The sequence below is a fragment of the Mixophyes fleayi genome, chromosome 3 (genome assembly GCF_038048845.1).
Source record: "Mixophyes fleayi isolate aMixFle1 chromosome 3, aMixFle1.hap1, whole genome shotgun sequence".
NCBI lineage: Eukaryota > Metazoa > Chordata > Amphibia > Anura > Limnodynastidae > Mixophyes > Mixophyes fleayi.
The window spans coordinates 221966554-221987559 of NC_134404.1; the positions used below are offsets into that span (position 1 = coordinate 221966554).

A 21006-nucleotide genomic window follows, 5' to 3' on the forward strand; every position below is an offset into this window, starting at 1 on the left:
GTAATGTTTGATATGGTTGTTTATGAAGAATTGGTCAGTGACCATCAGCTTCATAGTACAGCCTTTAAACATGTGTTCAGTTATTGTAAAGTTTGCTAGTCATTTGTTGTAGTCCTGATTTAGATATATAATTAGCAAGTCATGTAATATAATGATTTATTGTTTGTCTGTTTAGATTATTATGCACACATAGAGACTGATGCTAAGATGGACATAAGCCCATACATGTAGCGCTAAATCCGCAAATTTGTACTGCACATGCTCCCAAAATAAGCTACACATATGCAGCTTTGCTTACATCTAACTTTTACAACTGCTTGTGACCGGAGAGGTGGGACAGGGGAGGGAAGGGGTGGTTGATTTAATTTAGGTATCATCATCATCATCACCATTTATTTAAATAACCACAATAGGTGTTGTCCATGGTGTTGGGCACAGAAACTTGTTCAAGTATGTATAATTCTTAAAGAAAGAAAAAATATCTTCCTCCAGTTTTGTACTTATGTTTAAAGGAACATGTCGATGTTCCTGAAAAACTGGTACAACAGAATGGTCCATATGAAGATGCACTTGCTAGTCTTTCAGATTGACAATTCCTTTAAAGATTGTCATAGTGGCATCTATATCACTTTGGATTCATTTCTCTTCATGAGAAGTGGAAGTCTGGGTATATGTTACAATTTTTATTAAGTGCAAAGCTGATACAGTATTAAATCTTAAGACTACTTCACTACACTTCACAAGCTTTTTAGCGGCGGCGGTTGGCTGCGTAAACAAGGTGGGGGAAGTGCCAATCTGGAAAGGCGCTCCTCCTGCCTTCCCCACTTGTCCATCAATGCTACATCCAGTGGCAGCTCCCTGCTCCTCTCTTGGCCATTCTCACTGACCGTGCCTGGTATGACGTCCTCACGTCCCGACACTGTCAGTGAGGATCGATGTGGAGCCAGAGGACAGAAGAAAGGTCATAGAAAGGTAAGTAGAAATGGAGGGGGACAAAAGGAAAATCAGTGTAATCAGGGGCACAGGGTGGTGGAGGGAGATGTACATGATGGTGAAGGTGGGGCACATTGTGATGGAGGAGGGGCAAAAGTGTGAATTCACTAGTGAGAGGGAATAATTGGAGCAGGAACAAGGATAGAGAGAATCAAGGATGATGAGGTAGGGAGGGAGAGAGGGGGATACCTGCAATGAAGATAGGGGCACATAGGAACAGAGAAAGGAAACGGATAAGGGAAAGATAAAGGGTAACATTGTAGATATAAGGGAGATATTATGGAAAGTTATATTATAATATATAATATTATGGAGAAATGAGGGAAAATGTAAGTACACAAAGGAGACATGAGGTAGAGGCGGAGGGACACAAAGGAAAGGTAATTGGATAATTATTTTCACTCTATCAAAATCCCTAAACCTTTGGGGACCTAGGCGGCCCTCAGGCCCCCGGCCGTTCATTTCAGATCCATACCAGCACTTCTAAATTTCCACTTCGACCACCGATGTTACCTGTGGCCCATTTGGTCACTTAGAATAAATCCATTGTCAATCTGTAATTTTGTTTTATCACAGTTTTAAAAAAAATCTTTGTAATGAGATAGGTTGCCCAGTTAGTATGCCTTTCTTATCTCCATAGCTTCTAGAAAGTGATCAAGCTTCCCAAACCCTTGTCTCCATAATTGAGCAACATTAGGATCTTCCAGATGCAGAAACTATGGAATTAGTGCAGGCAACTCTGTCATGCCTGTAGTGATGTAACCGAGAGCTTCTGAAACACAAACTTGTAAAATATGTCTTTGTTTTCTTGTTATTTGTTTACCTTCATCACCAATTGCTGTGTCCCTAGTTTATATTAACAAGTCATATAATATAATAAATATTTACTTGCGGTTAAGTTTCTTATGCAGACACAGTGGGAGGAATTAATTTGGCCGCGTTACTGTTAAAAGTAACGTGGCCTGCGCATTATTTCCGATAGTACGGTAATAGTATGCGCAATTACCGTTATTACGGTAGTTCTGATGCCAGCTTTTCGATTGCAGCTCCCTGAGCCGGGTTAATATTACCGTAAAAACGGTAATATCTTTAGCACTGCGGTACTTCGGGGGGAATTTAATTCCCCCCAGTATCTCCATGCTGCTGTCATACATAAAACAAGGACAGACAAGGCAGACAAAATAAATGCAGACATGAAAACAAAGGGTATGGAGGACCCTGGTCATTACAGAGCTTACATTCTAAGTGAAAGAGGATACAGTTGAAACAAGAGGAGCGTGTTTGGCTTAGAGTGGAGATTGGGACAGCTGTGAGAGTGTATTAGTGTGAATAGTATCATCAGGAATAAGGTTAGCTTTAAAAAAAGAGATGGGTTTTTAAGTATACGCATTTCTACACCTGACATATACCTAATGTAGAAATAGTGGTGTGTTTGAATTGGATATTTTTTCAATAACAATTGCCACACGTATGTTCAATGCATCAAACTCCAAATGAGGCCCTATATTTGGTTGAGATAAAAGTAAAAACAAAACAAGTCCAATATCCAAAAGCCATTGAAAAGCATGCCCCATATATACTATCAGACCTCACCAGATGACCATCAGACCACCCTACATGCCCCTTATTTACAATCAGACCTCACCAGGTACCCAGCAGACCACCCTTCATTTGCATTAGATCCCCCACATGCCCATCAGCCTCTCCAAATTTTATTAAATCTAACATTAGTACCCCTTACTCACTTTACACACAGCAGACACAGCCTGGACCCTGCGAAAAAAGGAAGGAGGGAGAGCACTCTCCTCTGTCTCCTCCTCCTTCCCTGATTGGACTGATTACACCATGTAACCTCCCTGCATTGTGCAGAGGAGGTCACATGACCGGGGAGATGCCCTGGCTGGGGACCAAACTGCCCCTGCCGGCATGTGGAGCAATGGAGCGCTGGCAGGGGACTAATCTGCCCCTGCCAGCACCGGAGCCGTATGTGAGAGCTAAAAGAGACACGTGCGGCTTGGGAGCATTATATAGAGTGTATAAAAATCACAATAAAAATCACAATAAAACAATAACCAATCACTCAGATTGGTGATAGAATACCAGTCCCAGGATCCCTCCTGCCACTGACATACAGTCCGGGGCAGGGAGCAATGCAAAAGCCAACACATACTTAGGATGGCTATGAAAAAGTCCTTACCTAAAGGACGAAACGCATCTCTACAGCTACAATATCACTGGATCATCTAGACCACTCCAAGTATATCCTATTGAATCTATCTCATACTTTGAACGGACTCTCGCTAATATATCTACAAACAGCTCTGAGGATTCTAACAGTTTGAACAACATTGTGTTTATCCAGACATCTGAGAGGTGCGCACCTTACTCCTGCAGAGACGCTGAGACCGAAACTGAACACTCCTCCATGTGGACATAGAAAACTGCAAGTATTTGCTATACTCACGGTGTGAGGTCTACACTATATTATTGGAGGATCTACATCTCTAGGAGACAATTCGGGTATTCATCTCAGCAGTCTGAACAATAGTAATTTTTGGAGTATATATTTTTGGAGATTGAATCATTCATGGTCTAAGAGACATTGTAATAGGGTTCTATTATACATATGGTCATTTAAGAAGATATACTGCTATCTCTGTACACTATATGCTGTTTATCATTGGCTTAATTACCAATACTTTCAGATTATTATTGGGGATCTTATGTATTTTTATAATAAATGTTGATTTGATTTATATTTTGCAATCGTTGTAGAATTTATATTTAATAAGTAGTAGTACTATTGGATAGTAGTGGTCCATATTACCCACTGGATGCCTCACATTCGTGCTGTCATTGTTTTGTGGTGATTGGTACTATTGAGGGGAGTGACACTTTCCCCAGATTAGCGGCATTTCTGAGACATTCCAGCAGGGTCTTTTATATTATTAGCGCCAGGTATTTGTTATTTTATACATACTTATGATGTCACCAAAGTTCCCAGCTGTAGTGCTGTCCATATCTGTAGTACTAGAAAATCACAACATGCTATGAACTGGAATCTGGTTCTTTAAGGGGCATGCTCATTAGTTAATCTAATAATATACTGTATATGCTATATAGTAATTTTCATGCTATACATACTCTTATTGTGCTCACAATTTAATTTGATAAATGGGGTCCTATAAAAGATATTGGAGAAATATATAAGATTAAATACATAACTAATTCTCTGATACATATTAAATACTGAGACATATATTAAAAAAAATCATTCGTAGTGATCAATTCATTGATAACACTTCTAAAACAATTATACAAAAGCCCAAAGAAAACGGATGATTAAAAAGAAGTAGATCATTATTTTGGAAAAATATTTGACAACTTTTTAAATCATATTATTATTCTTAACCTAATATAGTGCCAATCATATTACCCTGCATTGTACAGAGAATATAAAATCATTCACATCATTCCCTGTCGCATTCATTTCCCTACCACACAAACCTATATACTACGGTCCAGTATGTCAGAAGCACACTAACCAACTTGTATGTTTTTGGACTATGGGAGGACACTCAAGCAAACACTGACAGAACATACAAACTCCAGACAGATGGAGCCTGGTTCAGAATCAAACCCATGACTCCAGTGCTGTGAGGCATAAATGCTAACCACTGTATCACTGTGCTGCCTGTACTCAAATTAATTAATTACTCAACTTATTAAATAAAAAAGGAATCAGTCAGCAGCACTAATTATTTAAGAATCAATAAAATGATTAATGTGTGAAGTTCTCATATAAACATTAGTCCCCTTAACATTAAATCTTACAAACCTATTAAGAAATAAAAGACCCAAAACCAGAGATTGGCAAGTTTATTGAAAAATACAAACATTTTATGGTCGAGGAGAAAACGATAAGCAGCTCGGCAGGGAACTTCAGGTTGCTACAGCACCTGTCGATTCCGCAGGGTAAGTCTGTTGACGACACTATCCCGAACGGTGCTGTAGCATGACTTGCTAATCATTTCAATACTAAACTGGCAGTTCAATAATTTTAATACATTCCACTCTAGCGTGAAACTTGCAATAGGGCAATATTGTTCATTAACACTCTGCCACTTATTCATTAATGAGTCTTCAAATGGTTTTACATTCTGTAACACAAGCTATGGCATATTTGTTCCAATTTTGTTTTTTATATTTGAATTCGTTTTTTTCCGTATTTGTAATTATAATAATATTAATATAATATGAATATATAAATAATATAAAACAGGTCAATAGCTTAAAAAAGTAAAGTCAAATTTTGAGCATAAAATGAACTGTAGGATTTTATTGTTTTTTTCTATGTGTAAAAAATATTCATGTAATGGTAGAATATTTTGCCTTTTTTAACCTGTTATGAGATAATGGGGAAAAAAACATAATAAAACATCTCCTTGTTTCCATACATTAATTTTATTGTGTCTCCTCTATGCACAGATATGGTGCTGAATGTTGGCAGCAAAAGTTAGAATGCACAAATATCAATAAGACTTGGTGTGACTTAACCAATGAAACAACTTATTATGAAGAACAATATTATGGCAGGGTAACTGCGAGTAACCAAAACTGTTCTCATACAAATAAATCGCAACGATTTAAACCCCTCCAAGACAGTAAGTATATATATTTTAATTTACATAACCTGTAAGGGGTTGTTTACATGTTAGTAAGCAAGCAAGTTTTTACTCCATTGTGGCAATATGGACAGGGGAATAATGGGATCTCTGGTGTGAAATATATGCATGTCTATTTCCATGTAAGGCCATCATTTTTTTTATTTACTGTAAGCACAAGAGAAAAATCCCACCACTCTCCCTGATGCCAGTGTTCCGTCACTCTTCAAGTTCACTATCTCTTGGCTTCACATTGCAAAATCAAATGCCCTCCTGTCACGCAAATCTCTTTGCAATTATGACCTACATGGGCAGACTGTATTACTTAAGTGGCTCATGAGGCATACTTGACCTCTTGTCAGCTAGAGAAAATCTGTATTTTATTTTGAGAGTAGTGATGTACCTTGCATAACATATTTTGAAAATATTGGAATGTATAACGTTATGTGAAGGTAACCACACTTGGATAGAAGGATCACCTCATACAAGCCAAAAGCTTTATTTCAAATTGAAACTCCAGTGTTCGCTTTCGCTGCTTGCTGTGTGAGCTGGAAAGGTCTTCCAGGTTTCTCCCTGCCTAATCAACTAACTGCCCATGCTCGACTCTAATGCTGCGCATGCAGCAAATAAAATAAATAATTACCCACTGATAAATTCGAAGAAAATAAATAGATTCCCTATTAGGAAAATATTAGATGGATGCCTGTATAAACAAAATAAAAATCGCTAAGCTTTCAGAGCTTGATAAATAAGGAAGCTTCGCAGTCTCCATGGACAATTATAGGGACGACTCCTGTTAACTGAACGGCACAGACCTCTCCGATAATAAATAGCTCTGATATTAAATAATGCTATAATTTAAGGTCTGGGAGGCTTTGATAGACACATCCACTAGTCCCAGCATAAACTGCAAAACAATGACAATGACTGGTGAAGTTTAGCAAGATATTTCCATCCCTTGAGATAATACCAACAAAACATGTGCCGCAACTAAAACTGGTAAGGAAATAAAATGTACTGCATGTATTTTATGTCTTCAGTTCATATAGTACAATTACCAACATAGTTTCTAAGTATGGTTTTGGGAAAGAGCTAGTAAACATTAATTGCCATATCCGTGATATGCTATCACAATATTTCAAGGGAATGATTCACTTCCAGCAATAACATGACTTTGTAATAATTTGCCAACAATAATTAACTTTCGTAAAATGTGTCAGACAGAGCTGGATCATAGGGCAGGTCAGGTTATTTTTTTCTCCTTTATAATCTGGAAATGCCTGTGTGTTGTTTTTTTTTTTTTGAGGGGGGTGGGGGGGGGCAATTAGCAACAATTGATATAAAAATGTAATAATACTTTTTTTTTTTTTCTGATTTTTTTTTATTCTAGCTATACTTGGACCACCAACAGTTAACTTGTTTTATAGTGGTGCATCAATTGAAATTAATCTGACACACCCTGTTACATTTCTTCATTCTATTGACAAAACTCTGAAGTATCATATTAACATAAATGGTGAAGGATTTCTGGAAATTGATGTAAGTTTAAAAAAAAGTTAAAAAAAAAAAATGTAAAATAAGTTTGATTGTTTCAAATTCTGAACAGATTAATCTCCCATTTATAATGTGGAAAATTTACAAAAGAAAATAAACCTGGAATAAGACCCCATGGGGCACTCCTCCACTCCGATTTGTGCCTGCAAAAATCCGATTTCTGCCCGCTTAACATAAACCGCACACCACATATTAGAAAAAAACACACACCCATCAGCCCCGACATCAAACTAATAGCATTCGCATGTAAAAAAGTGTGTTTCCTTGAAGACTCCATGCCCTAACAAATGAATTTATTCTATTCAGTTGAGTAAAGACAGGAAAAGAAAATACATCTGAGAATATATATTGAAGCCCCTCCACTTACTCTGTGTATTTGAATAACTTCCCAAGCAGCCTCTGGGAGATATAATAAACAAAGGTGGGAGGCTGCCATGGAGGCTGCCATGGAGCCCTTTGAGTAAACAGGTAAACATAAATTGTTTATTTCCTCTTCTGACTCCCTGGCAGCACTTACCAATGGGATGTACCTAAGCAATAATTACATAGGTTAGGGCAATAATCAGTGACACCATATTGAATGCAAAAACAAAAATTCTTTATTGATCTCGAGTTTGGTGGATCTACCTTCCAAACTGAACTTCATTCTCTGCTGTCACATTTAGCGTATAATGTTTTGTAAAGGTGTAGATTGAAGACCACCCTGCCGCTTTACATATTTCACCTGACAATACTTATGCCCTTCTATCCTAAGATATTGCCATTATCGTTGAATGGGCCATCAGAATTTTAGGCACCTCAAGACCTTTCACCTCTTGGAAATATGAAAATCAGATATTTTTTTAGACAGGAATTTTGGGTTTGTCCTTAATGTTACTGTACTGAAATAAAGGTTAAGATATGGCTCCCTGCACCATAATGCATTTATTTTTCTTATATATTTCCCCTATTTATCTAGCAGAGGTAATTGCTAATTAGGAATAACATTTTAAGAGTGAGATATTTGAGAGGAATATAGTGTAAAGGCTCAAACAAGACTTGACACTAATGAGTCCAACACGAGATTAAAGCCCACAGTGTTAAGAATGGCACTGTGAGGCCGATTTCTCTTACATGCTTGGAAGAAGTGTGTTGCCAAACTTTCTAAAGCCAATATTATATATCAGGATGCTCAATGCTCAAACTTGTACTTTCATAGTATTGAGAATCAAACATTTGTTCAGACATTCCAGAATAAAATCTAGTACTTATGGAATATTTGTTGCCATAGGTCTTATTGATCTCTCTTTGCATCAGTAGATATATATCCAAATTATGTTATAAATCACTGATTGAATCTGTTTCCTAGCTTGTAACAAAACTGTAACAAACCATGTTCACAGAGACCAGAATTGGAGAATTTATATCACCTCCACTGACTGCTTCCTTGTTTTATCAATGCTCCTAGTATAAGAAGAAATGGAGGGAATAAATATCCCAGATGAAAATTCCAGGGCCTTTAAGACATCTATCCTCCCCACTCTGCTTGGTATTCTAACATGTTATAAATAAATCTGTTTGGGAGAACCCAAACTTTCTGTCAGTAGCTGAAAAACCTCCTCATTCAGAGATCATTCATCGCCAGAGTGAATTTGATACCACTGAGATAATCTGTTATTAAGTCGCTTTGTTACTTTAAGTGCTGAGAGAGAAATGATGTTGCTTTCTGCCCAAGTCATAGCTCCTTCATCATAACTCTGCTTCTGGTATCTCCTGGTTTGTTTATGAATTAATCCTTTTCTGTCTGAGAACACTTTGAGATGCTTATTGTGCTAAAAAAGTTGAAAATGCATAATAGCTTTCTATGGTATTTGTATGAAGCTTTCTTTTGTCATGACTCCAGGTGCCTCTGTGAGTTCATATGTGCCCCCCAGTTTGGTGCTGCAGTCTTTGGTAGAATGAGCCACTCGGGTGCTGAGTTCTCTGTATGGGATCCTTCCACCAACTGAGAGACTCTCTGACTGTTAGATTCGGTGATCCAGGGACTCCTGCCTGTGATCCCATTGTTTGATTGATTATAATTACTAGCTTATCATTTGCCATCTTGCCCATGGTGTAATCCCTATTGTAGAAGCAAACATACCTAGAATGGTGGTAATCGTTTTAATGATGACCACAAATCCGGCAATGACAAGCCCTACAGATAAAATCAGAATATATCCCAATCCGATTGAAAAATAAAGACTTACCTGAAACCCAAAACTGCAGATCTCCGATGGCACCATGATGCTGACAGCAAGTTATTCCGAATGAACAGGTCTTCGGATTGGGATACACTCAGATTTTATTTGTAGGGCTTGTCGTTTTTGGATTTGTGGTCATCGTTCAAGCATACCCAACCCACCTAGAAGACTGAGAAAATTTCTTATTGAAGGATTTTGCTGAAATTTTAATGCAGTAAATCAACTGTCCTATTTTGTCCAGTCTCTCTTCTTAGATAGTAACTACAGTTACTGGATGACTATCCCGGACAAAGTGACTGTGAGGGTATTAGATGGCTTTTCAGTTTGTTTATGATCCATCTGTGATTACTTTGCCCATTCTATCTTGAAATATTTCTTCTGATTTCCTACCACTAAGATGTTGTCTAGTTAGGTCATTGGGGATTATATGGCCTAACTCATCTCTCTTTGCCCTCTAGGGCAACAAAATTACCATATACATACTGTATACATACATTAACCCAAGACTCTCAGGAATAATGTCTGTTGGGGGATTTTTTTGCCTCCCTGAACTGCTGGAAAGCCAACAACAGTCTCTGCTGATGTTGTAGTAAATGGTTTAACTTTCCTCCTCTCACTTATTCGCCACATCAAATACCAAATCCAGTTTGTCTCCAAATATTAAAGAACCTTCAAAAGGGAGCAAGACCAATTCTTTTAATATGGATCAGCTGCCCAAGGCTCTTCTGTTCATTACAGTTGATGCTATAGTTCTTGCAGACAGCATAATTTCCATACTTTTCAATAGAAACTCTCTATTAATCTTGTCTTTGATATAGTTATACAAAACATCCATTCAAATTTGTAGAGCTCTGCAATGCAGAGCTACCCCAGACTTAACTGCAGTTCCTGCTGAAATATACAGTCTCTTAAAATACTTTTCCATATTTCTATCCATGGAATCCTTTAAAGGGCCTACGTCTTCCAGTGCAATGGTATATTTTACTGATAGATTAGCTACTATTACATCAACCTAAAAATCATGTTTCCCTATGTGAACATTTTTTAATCATCTTGGGGTTAAACTGATACTTTCTGATTGTTCCCATTCTTTTCTAATAAGATCCTTAATAACATTTACATTAACTCATTTACAGTGACATTCCTCCAAGAAAGCATCCTGTAGTGTTGTCTTGGTTGGCATATCCTGAATTCCCATAGTCTTATTAATTCACTTCAGTAGTTTCTCTACTATATCTAAATTAAATGCTCTGGGTTATTCTTTGATCTCACCCTCTACAATCTTGTTCTTCAACAGATTTTCCCTGATGCATACGTAGAGGGCCTTGGTAATTATTTCAATTCTCATCCGCTATGTGCCCCGAATATTTTAACACTTAAATGTGTATAAAAATCCTCCTTAGTAACAAACAACTTTCTCATCCAGTCTATTAATTCTCAGAATTGGTCTGGTGGCTGACATGTCCAATGAGGTATACAATCCACACACAGGAGCTCAGAATAATTTGTATGTAATTATCTATCACAAGCTAATAACTATTCCAAGAAACAATAAAAGACATACCTCCAATTCAATGCTTTTCAGCCTTTTAAGGGCAGGTTCCAGGTACATTTCTAGCTGTAACTCCTCTCTGAGATGTGCAGTAGAAGAACTCCTATTCATATTACCCACCACATCTCCTATGCTGCCCAGGCTTAAAGTCAGAAGACTGCCACCATCCCTACTACTAATATGGTGGTATATTGCGGCCCTGGAAATCTGCCCCTTTCCTCCGCATGTGGAGCAAAGCCAAGGCCCACCAGATCCTCATCGGGCATATATTGGTAAGGCCCATAGAACATACTCACTGCACTCACACTATCGCTTTGCAAGAGACAGGAAAACAGACACAGTGGAAGGCTACATTATATAGGCTCAAAGGTTTTTTTGTCTTTTACTGTATCTGCTTAGCTGAGCAGGGAGTTAAGCCATACGTTAGGGCTGCCAGAACAGGATACCGGATCCTGCAGAGATTCCCCTTTCAATTGCCGCCTCTCCCCCAGAACAAATGAGGACCTTGTCCTCAGGAGCCAAAATCGCCTTACAATTTATCCTGCTTGCTCATAATGGGCCTGATTCACTAAGGCACATAAATGCCGGTACATGCCGTATTTTGTGTAAAAGTGTACTGCGCATGGTCATAGAACACAGCAACATCCAATTCATCTTCAAACGCAAGGACCCGTGCCCACAATTTCAGGGATGGGAAAGGCAGGGGAATGGGCGTATGCATGTAGCTGATGTACAGTAAGGGCTTGAGCACATGCAGCAGCTTCTGATTCGATCTTTGGGCATCTCAAAGGTACATATTTTTCAGTCGTATCGCTTGCAACCAGGTACAGGTCAGGTGTAAGTGCCGAATACTAGTCATGAGAGCTGTGAATGCGTGCTAGAACATGTGTTTATAATCAGGATTAACTGTAAAAATGCATTTTATGTATAGTAGACATTCATAACATTATAAATGTATTTTATGGAAGAAAAAAAATGAATACATTTTTTAAAAAAAAATGTTTTTTCTTTAATGACTAATATTAACAGGTAATATTAATGATGAGTATTTTGGGGTTTTTGTTTTATGCGCATTCTTTTGAGAATTTATATTCCATAAATGTATGGACTTATATCTTGCAGTGTGTTGTCTGTTAGAGCAGAGGGGACTTAGACCCCTTCATCATTGACGTATCTTCTGATCCGCACCTTGTTGAATACGGGCGTCCGTATGCCAGATATATGTGCATTTATTTTAAAACAAAAATGTACAATATGTTCTTTTTGTGTTCCTTGATGAATCATGTCCAATATGTTTTATAATTTAAGATCTTAGACAATTAAAGAGTATGTATAGTAATCTATTGTGGGCACACAGTGTGCCCATGATTGAGCGACAATTGTCATTTTGTTTGCTTAAGTAGAGGTTACAATGATATGTCTTACCAGATACTAACAGCAACAGATCATATGGAGTTTGTTAGAAATTTTGTAAAAACCAACATATTCAAGGCACAGACTTCATGTAAGGGTAGATAAGACATTGGCCATAATCTATTTTGAAATAAGCATAATGAGCTATATTAGACATCAACCATTCTAACGCATTGCCTTTAAGACCATGTCTAATTCTCTTCTAGGTGCCATATTATAAGAGAGAATCTTTGCACTCAGGTACAACATACTGTGTAACTGCAAAAGTGTTACTTGGAAGAAAAAGTAGTCTTTTATCAAACAACACATGTATTACAACTAAAGCCGGTAAGGAAATGAAAAGCATCTTTTATAAAGTACAAAGTAGATTTTTTTTTATTTATTTTTTTATGATCTGCCCAGATTACTTTAACTGGCCCCAAATTTCCCTAAATATACTCCATTTCTCTGGATTATGCAAAATATGTGCACATATCTCAAAGTCCAATGCACTTATATAGCATCCACAAATAGAAACTGCATATTTTCTTTACAATTTTTTTTTTACTTTTGTTTGTTCTTTTTTCCCAGCGGCTGCTCACTTGTGCTATGCACCTGCATACACAAACGTTTAAGATACAAGTAAGGGGCAAAGGAACACTTTTTTTTTTTTATCACACTTAAGTCTTAATGACACACATTAAAACTTGGGGTCCAGCTGTGGCACGTTCACCATGTTTACATAAGGTTTCCAAACACCAATTTGAATCGAGGGAAAATGTCACTATTGCAATAAGAGGAAAAGAGAGAACATACCATATTTTTTAACTCAAGCAATATTTCTATGATTATCAGTGAGTATCACATACATGGATTAAATCTTCTAAAATATGTAACAAGGTATGCCACAAAATAGAATTTGCAGATCCCCTGGCACATGTGGGTAACTGCTTAGATCTGTAAGTTTATAGTAGATATCCCTTAAAGAATGCAATTTTTATTTCCTGCTGCCAACATAGGGCCTTGCTTAGAGTTAGGAGTAAATCCAGCCATGTTGCGATACATGGAGTGCTGATGCAATTTTTTTTTTTCATGCAGGAAAATTACTGCCAGCTTGTAACTCCGTCCATTGATTCTGTGTATATATTTTTAAGATGGAAGTTACCTCCCAGGTATCCATGCCGAATATTAAGGTGTTATATTTACAAAATAGACCATTTGAATCCAATTTACATAATATCCCACTAAACGAATATAATATAATTCCACAATAGGTGGATGTATTTTTTTAAACAACCAGTTGAAATGAGTTGTCCTGTATTTACTATACAGATATAGATTTCATAATTAACAGTATATTTCTTCCGATAGAAGAAGAAGAAGTGTACTCTACAAGGCCCAAGTCAGTTTTGGATTAGGAGTTGGGAGTGCTGCCCTGCCCAAAATCACTATCACTTGACCCCTAATACCTTTAAACAAAGGCAAATTTTGCTAAAACATCCCTTTTATACAAAAAGTAATATATGTTATTACTATAACTGTCATGACATTGATATACAAATTGCTGTAAATTGACATGGAAATGGACATGAACGCTTGCGTTTAAGATTTGCTCAGATTAATGCTGTCAGTAGACAATGCAACTTTGGTTAATCTCTTGGCCAAAATGACTAAATTGGTTGATTATTGTAACAACATTAAAATTCTGACCAAATTAACTTGACATTAATTAAATAGTTGATGTAACATATTTGTCTTCTATCAATCTGTCAAATGAGCCCAGATCAGATCACTCATAAAATGAGTGGTAAAATTGAGAATAGACAGTATCCCCTGAATGAAATGGATCCAAATTATATCTATGAGCATGTGTGGGGTTACAGTTGACCCAGAAAAGCATATAGCAGTAGATTACATATTCTGCACTACACTTAGGCTTTTCAAAACAGCACCTGAACCACCAAGTTAGTACAACTTGCTCTGCCACACAGTTGGCTAGTTTGTGTGATGATCTGGCTATTTAGTGGCTAGTTACAAAGCTTTGAAATTGGAGCATGTTGTCTGCATAGAGCCAGATAAAATTGATTACGTAGTCTTATCATGTATCATATATAAATTATGTAATATTTTAATGAGGGATTTAAAATGTTGTCATTTCTTTCTAGATCACACTTCCGAAGACATTGTTAAAGTTTTACTATGTATTTTGCCTGTGGTATTTCTCACCTTTATATTATTTGCATTTGGATATGGTGTGCATAAATATATCCATGTTGGCAACTTAAGTCAACCACGCATTCTGGTAAGTTTTAAAATTGCATAACCAAAACTGTATAACTAAATATATATAATGCGGAACCAGGTATGAACTAAGAACTGGGTAAAGTGTCAGTTCTGTTTTGCTTCCCTGTATGTTATTGACATTTTATTAAGTATAATACTCCACCTTTTGTTAATAACACTCAATAAAACTGTTCAAAGTGCTGTGAAAATTGCATAAGTTAATTTCTTTTGCCAGATTTTCAGTGGCATTTACCATTTTTATGTTGGCTACAAACCAAACTGAGCTTTCATATTTCAATCATTTCCCAGACCCGCTACTGTAACCAAAAGCTTTCATTGATGGGCACAGCCCTGGTTCTAGTCTGGCAGAGGAACGGGGTATAACTACCTGCCCATCGTTCATTTGGAACAAATATGTAGATACCCCCTGTTGTGTGGAAGCGCAACACAACAGGAAGTACATCTACTATGATGAGGATGGGAATGGCCTAAGCTAATTATTCAAGAAGAATGATGCAGAAGACAGAGTAGGAGGTTTGTTCTGCATTGCTCTGGCACAACTTGGTTAGGATGCTTGTTTTGGTTCTGGCAGTGCTTAGGTCCCTGAATATATCATCCTGAATAGTATGTTTATATGGCTATCACTACATACATGGCAATATATTAGAAAAATGCTGGGATAATGTTGCCATACTTAACCAATTCAGTGATGTTCTTCAGATGTTTCTGGGTATCGCACAATTTAGCAAACATAATACGTTCCACTACAACTTTTCAAGACTTGAATACACAGTTATATATTTTTTCATCTGAATTGTGTAACAAATGTCTTATTTTTATTTATTTATTATTATTGCAGAACATAACCGCCAACAAAAATAACAATACAGTTTTGGTTGAAGGGCATACTGTGACCATAAACCTTATCACCATTGATTCTGGCATAATAAACTTGCAAAACACCATAATGTCTGGTGAAGAGAAAACACAGAATAAGAGTGATTTGGACCTCAGTGATGATGGAGACGACATCAGTCATGACTCAGGTGTTATGGAAGATGATCATGGTTATGTCAGTCTTCAAGAACTTCAAGTACCTGCTAATAGGCCACAACTGTCACCATATGATATGCCACATCATGTTGTTAGTGAACAAGCTCGACCATTAACGGCACCATTAGAATTTGTACATGGGGAGCAAGATCTGTATGGAAAAATTAAATGCGCACCTAACGTTGTCCCTCTGGAAGAAAAAAATGACTTGGAAGTTATTCAAAATGCATATACATCAGAGAGAGCTTTGGTTGCCTACCTCCCAAAGAATGATCATGAATTTCCCAAATTAGATGTATTAAGTGGAGACTATTACCCTTGTGAATTAGAAGAATCTCTTACTGAACAAGATTCAGACAATGTCGATGTGACAGATGACACAGACCTCAGTGAATGTGGGACTCTGTTTGTAGATTGGAGTCCTAAGAATCCTCACCTCCGTATCCCGAACTTGTGTAACAAAGCAGTGAATGAATTTCGCACAGAAGAATGTCATGAAGTGACGGATGGACTTTTGTCTCAGCTTTACCTTCCACTCCAACCAGAGGAAGCCTCTAAAGAAGATGAATTAGTGCAGCTAATGGAACGTTGGGGGCTGAGCATACAAATGTAGAAATAGACCAATTAAAAATCGTTAAGTGCAATTTTAACTATGTGTAATTATTCCAAAAGGTCTTGGTTCTGTATCCTACAATGTTCTTATAATTTAGAAATGAATAGTTAAATTTAGCCTTTTTTTCCTTTATGTTGCCTATCCAAAACCATTGTAAAAAAAGGTATCTATAATATAAATGCTTAGTGGCGTGTGTTAGTCTGTCTGTGTGTGTGTGTGTGTGTGTGTGTGTGTGTGTGTGTGTGTGTGTGTGTGTAAAAAATAAAACCAAGCTGCAGCGCCACCTGCTGGGCGGAGTTATACACTGACCTACTAAATTCTTAGTGTGTGTGGAAAAAAAAATTCAGAAAGGGCTGAAATTTGGTATACTAAGATGTTTTTAATTTGTTAATTGTTAAAAGTGTTTATAAAGATTTTAAAAAAATATATATATATTTCTTGAAGGAGAAGTGACAGTTGGGAGTGGTTGGTGGTTGCCGGGGGTGACAGTGGGGAGTGGTTGGTGGTTGTCGGGGGTGACAGAGTGAGAGGAGTGTGATACTCAGGACCGCTGAGAGAGATCCCTGTGTCTGGATAGACATCTGGATAGATGTGGTGATGAAAATGAAGCATGAGGTGATGGAGAAGAATGATGAGGTGGTGACATGTGGACAAAACCATGTTAAAAAAGGGCGCTTACGTCGGGAAGTAACGCTCTTCCCCTGAGGAGGCCTGGGCTATGGCCCAAATGCATGACAAGAACCTTTTTAACACCTTAAGTAGCTTGATTTGACTAGAATGCATGAGTATCATGCACGGGTTAACTTGTGTATATATATATATATATGTTTTCTCATCCATCCCTTTCATTAAGACACTTTCACCAAGAATAACTTTTTTTTGTATAGCCTCCATGTAAGAAAGTATTTTCTAGACAGGCCTTGAGTAAAACAAACATTTAAGTTGTAATGCTGCTACCATATACCATTCTATATAATAATCACATGTTGTACGCTTAAGTAGGGTAATGCTACCATCTATTGTATGATTTCCAATTGCACCTGGCAGAAAGAACTGATAGCCATCCACATGGTGGACCTTGAAGAAGTCGATTGTGGACATGGCTGTAAGTGATTACACAGGACATCACTGTATGCACTCATGTATAAAGTAACAAACAGCAGGTCGGAGGTACATTTACACATCAGTGTGCTAAGGGGTTTATGTTGAATACGACAAGTCCATGCAAGATACACTTATTGGAATTAACTGCTCTGATTCAACCAGGGCCGGATTAAGGAAATGGAGGCCCCTGGGCTAAGGGGGCCTCCATTCCCCTGTGAGGCCCCCAATGTGAGCCCCCCGCTGCCCCCCGTTCCCCGTCAGGCCCCCCCAAGCGCTTAACTGTCACTGCAGTCCTCCTTCCGTGGCGCACTGTAAGCTCCTTACTGAGGAGATCTCGCGAGAGTGAACTCTTGCTAGATCTCTTCAGTAAGCAGATTACTGAGCGCCGGGGACGGCTGACTGCAGTGAAAGTGCTCAGCAGCATTGATCTGGCTGGGGGCGCCCCCGCCACCAGACCGATCAATAATGCTGCTTAGGACTTTCAAGGGCCCCCTGGATGCCCAGGGCCCCTGGGCTATAGCCCAGTTAGCCCTAGGGTTAATCCGGCCCTGGATTCAACCATAAATTGAAAAGTATGAAATAGTATTCACATAAAGTAAAACCTACAAAACTATAGCAATATATTTGTATATTATAAATAATTATATAGCATTATATAAATAAAGTGTAATAATAAAATATAATAGGTAAATTTAATCTGCTGCACTGGAGGAAATGAAGGATAATAAAAACGTCTTTCTAGTAAATATATTGATTTTGAATGCTCATATATTTACTTTATTTTTTGTATTATTATTATTATTATGACATTCTGGGTTGCTGCATTCATACTCTTAAACCAGTATTACCAATGCATGTGAAGTCATTGTACTCTTGTCTTATCATTATGATTATATTTATTTGTAGTTTTATTAGAATTGCTCTTTATTTTGTTTCATATTGAATTGTTATGTTACTGCAATGAAACTGTTCAGTGTGATGAAATGTATATTATTTTGGCATCTATACATTATGGGGCTGATGTAGAGTTGATCACAATATGGGAGTAGATGACTCTAAATAAAGTGTATCTCCTACCATATGCAGAGTGTTACACATCTTGAGCATACTTACCAACTTTTTTCAGTTGGTGTCTGGGAGACTCTCTGTTGCAGGTGGTCGTGTTGGGGACGGGGCTCCGAAATTGCGTCATTTTGGCAGCGACGTAATGGCGCAAAACGCGTAATTTGACAGCGGGGCGGGGCAATCGCAGCATTTTGGCCCTAATGCGGGCAGAAGCGGGAGATTGCCACACTCTCCCGGGAGTCTGGGAGACCCACCCGAAATGTGGACATTCCGGGAGAGTTGGCAAGTATGATCTTGAAATGCATCTATATCAGCAGCATATGCACCTTGTTTACAACAGGGCCTCATCATCAGCGAGTATTTGCATCTGTCCTAAAACATGTAGAAAAGATAAGTCTCCAAACAGACATTTATCCATATTTCTGTCAGTCTGCAGGAGCCATGTTTGCGTATTTACTGTACTCACCAATGTTAGAACGCCCCTTCCCTCCCCCGTTCTGCCTCTTGTGGCACATGCTTGTGTAAGTGCCAGAATTGCGTAATTCTGCATAGACGCATATATGCAAGATAAGCTACATAAACTTCTGTACATCCCACTAAGAAAATAAGCAATTATCTTTCTTATTACCCAGTCAAGAGTATCAGCTACCCTAAAAGATACATATTTGCATATACATAAAACCCAAAAGTATATTTTGGTTAATCCAAGTTCATTATATATTCCTTTTGTATTCCTTATAGGACATGGAATGTATCAAGACAATAGTTCTCATAAAATACTGTATATTTGTGAAGACCTCTGTGTAAATGATATGTGTCGATGACATATACAGCCCCCATTTGGAACCTACATAGATGATGTATCCATTTCCTATGTACAGTGATGCTAGAAACTTTGTAAACCCTTTAAAATTTTCAGCTTTAATGTTACCTTAAATGTGTTCAGATCTTCATCTTTATCAAGTCATAGATGGAGAGAAACCAATTATTCAAATAACACACAAAAGGAAATGCTTTTTCATTCATTTAATGACCAAAATGACTCTACATTAAGTTTCTTCATCTGAAAAAGTATGTGAACCTATGCTTTCTTTAACTGGTGTGACCCTCTTGAGCCTGAAGGACTTCAATTAAACGTTTACGGTAATTGTTGATCAGTAGTGCACAGAAATGTTGGCCCACTTACAGAACTATTTCAACTCATGGATGTTGGTGGGATTTCGTAAGCATCCCGCTTCATGTCCTGGGCTTTGACTTGGCCTATCCAAAACGCAAAATTTCTTTTTGTGTGTGTGTTTTAGGGTTGTCATACTCTTGATAAAGCTTGATAAAGCTTGTTTTTGAAGTGAAACGTACGTTGGGGTGATGGGTAATTGACGTCAACACTGACGTCATACCCGGAAGTGGAGCCAGCGAGCGGTGGTGCCGCGAGCGCTCTCATACCACTTATTAAGTGGTTAGTACCTTATAAGTCCTTGAGTAACTGTGCTTGATATTTTCAGCTAGGGAATCAATAAATACTGCTATATCTAGTTTGTGCGCTTATGTTTAGGCACTATATATGATCGCCGTGAGCGCTCTCATATCACTGACCAAACGGCCAGTGCTTGTGAAGTTCCTGAGCAACAGTGCTTTATATACATTCAGTTAGGGATTCACTATTAATCGCTATAGCAGTTAGGTGTATTTATGTCTAAGCTATCATATATGACTACTCTATCTTGTCCTACACTAGTTATGGACATTTAGTGTAAGCATCATGACATACACTGATTTGGGACATTACTCTATTTTCCTATGCTTTTGTACTAACTTTTACTAATATATATGACTGACCATATGGTTAATACTTTAGGATATTATTAGCAATAACGCTTTGTATATATCTAATCAAGGAATATATGGCACTTACCACAGTCATTGGGTGCGCCTATATTTAAATCAGCTATGGACATCTTGAGCAATATTTTGGCACAAAACTGTCTGGGATATTATCTTATTCTAACCATGCTGCTCTTGGTTATTTTGACCAATTAATATTATTATCTTAATAATTGACCTAATGACAGCGATTTGATCTATAATATTTACCCCCACCAATTTATATGTGCTATATATGCTCCTAACCATGTGATTTAACCTGATATCACATATACCAATATTATATTTTTTTTCACCTGCCCATAATATATTTATCATTTGTGGCTTTCTAAGGTGACAATTATATTGGCAATTAGCTGTCCTACTGTATTATTATAATACCTGGCTCCACTATCCTAGTTTTTTAATACACTTTTTCCATTTTCTTTTACACTATAATCTACATCTTTCTTTTAATATTTCACTTTTTTTACCTATGAGGTTATATACCATCATCTGGATGGATATGTTGCAATTATTAATAAAGGCTTTTTGCCCGCAACTATTAAATAGTAATTATTGAGTTACTTTTGCTATGTGGATAGGAGTGCTCTTATAATCCTTTCTTTTCTCTGTCTCTTTTCAGGGTTG

The 21006-nt window shown here is 37.5% G+C and overlaps 1 protein-coding gene across 5 annotated transcripts in view; it reads left to right on the plus strand.

Moving 5' to 3' along the window:
- Nucleotides 1–16363, plus strand: part of LOC142144385 (interleukin-20 receptor subunit alpha-like) — a 40850-nt gene extending 24487 nt beyond the window's left edge. For all 5 annotated transcript variants that reach the window (XM_075203145.1, XM_075203146.1, XM_075203147.1 and 2 more), the window contains 5 exons: nt 5482–5657; nt 7048–7196; nt 12605–12725; nt 14543–14679; nt 15520–16363. In XM_075203145.1, the coding sequence (XP_075059246.1) occupies nt 5482–5657; nt 7048–7196; nt 12605–12725; nt 14543–14679; nt 15520–16326 (1390 nt within the window). In that variant the 3' untranslated portion in view covers nt 16327–16363. The remainder of the gene's footprint in view (nt 1–5481; nt 5658–7047; nt 7197–12604; nt 12726–14542; nt 14680–15519) is intronic.
- Nucleotides 16364–21006: the final 4643 nt, after the last annotated feature.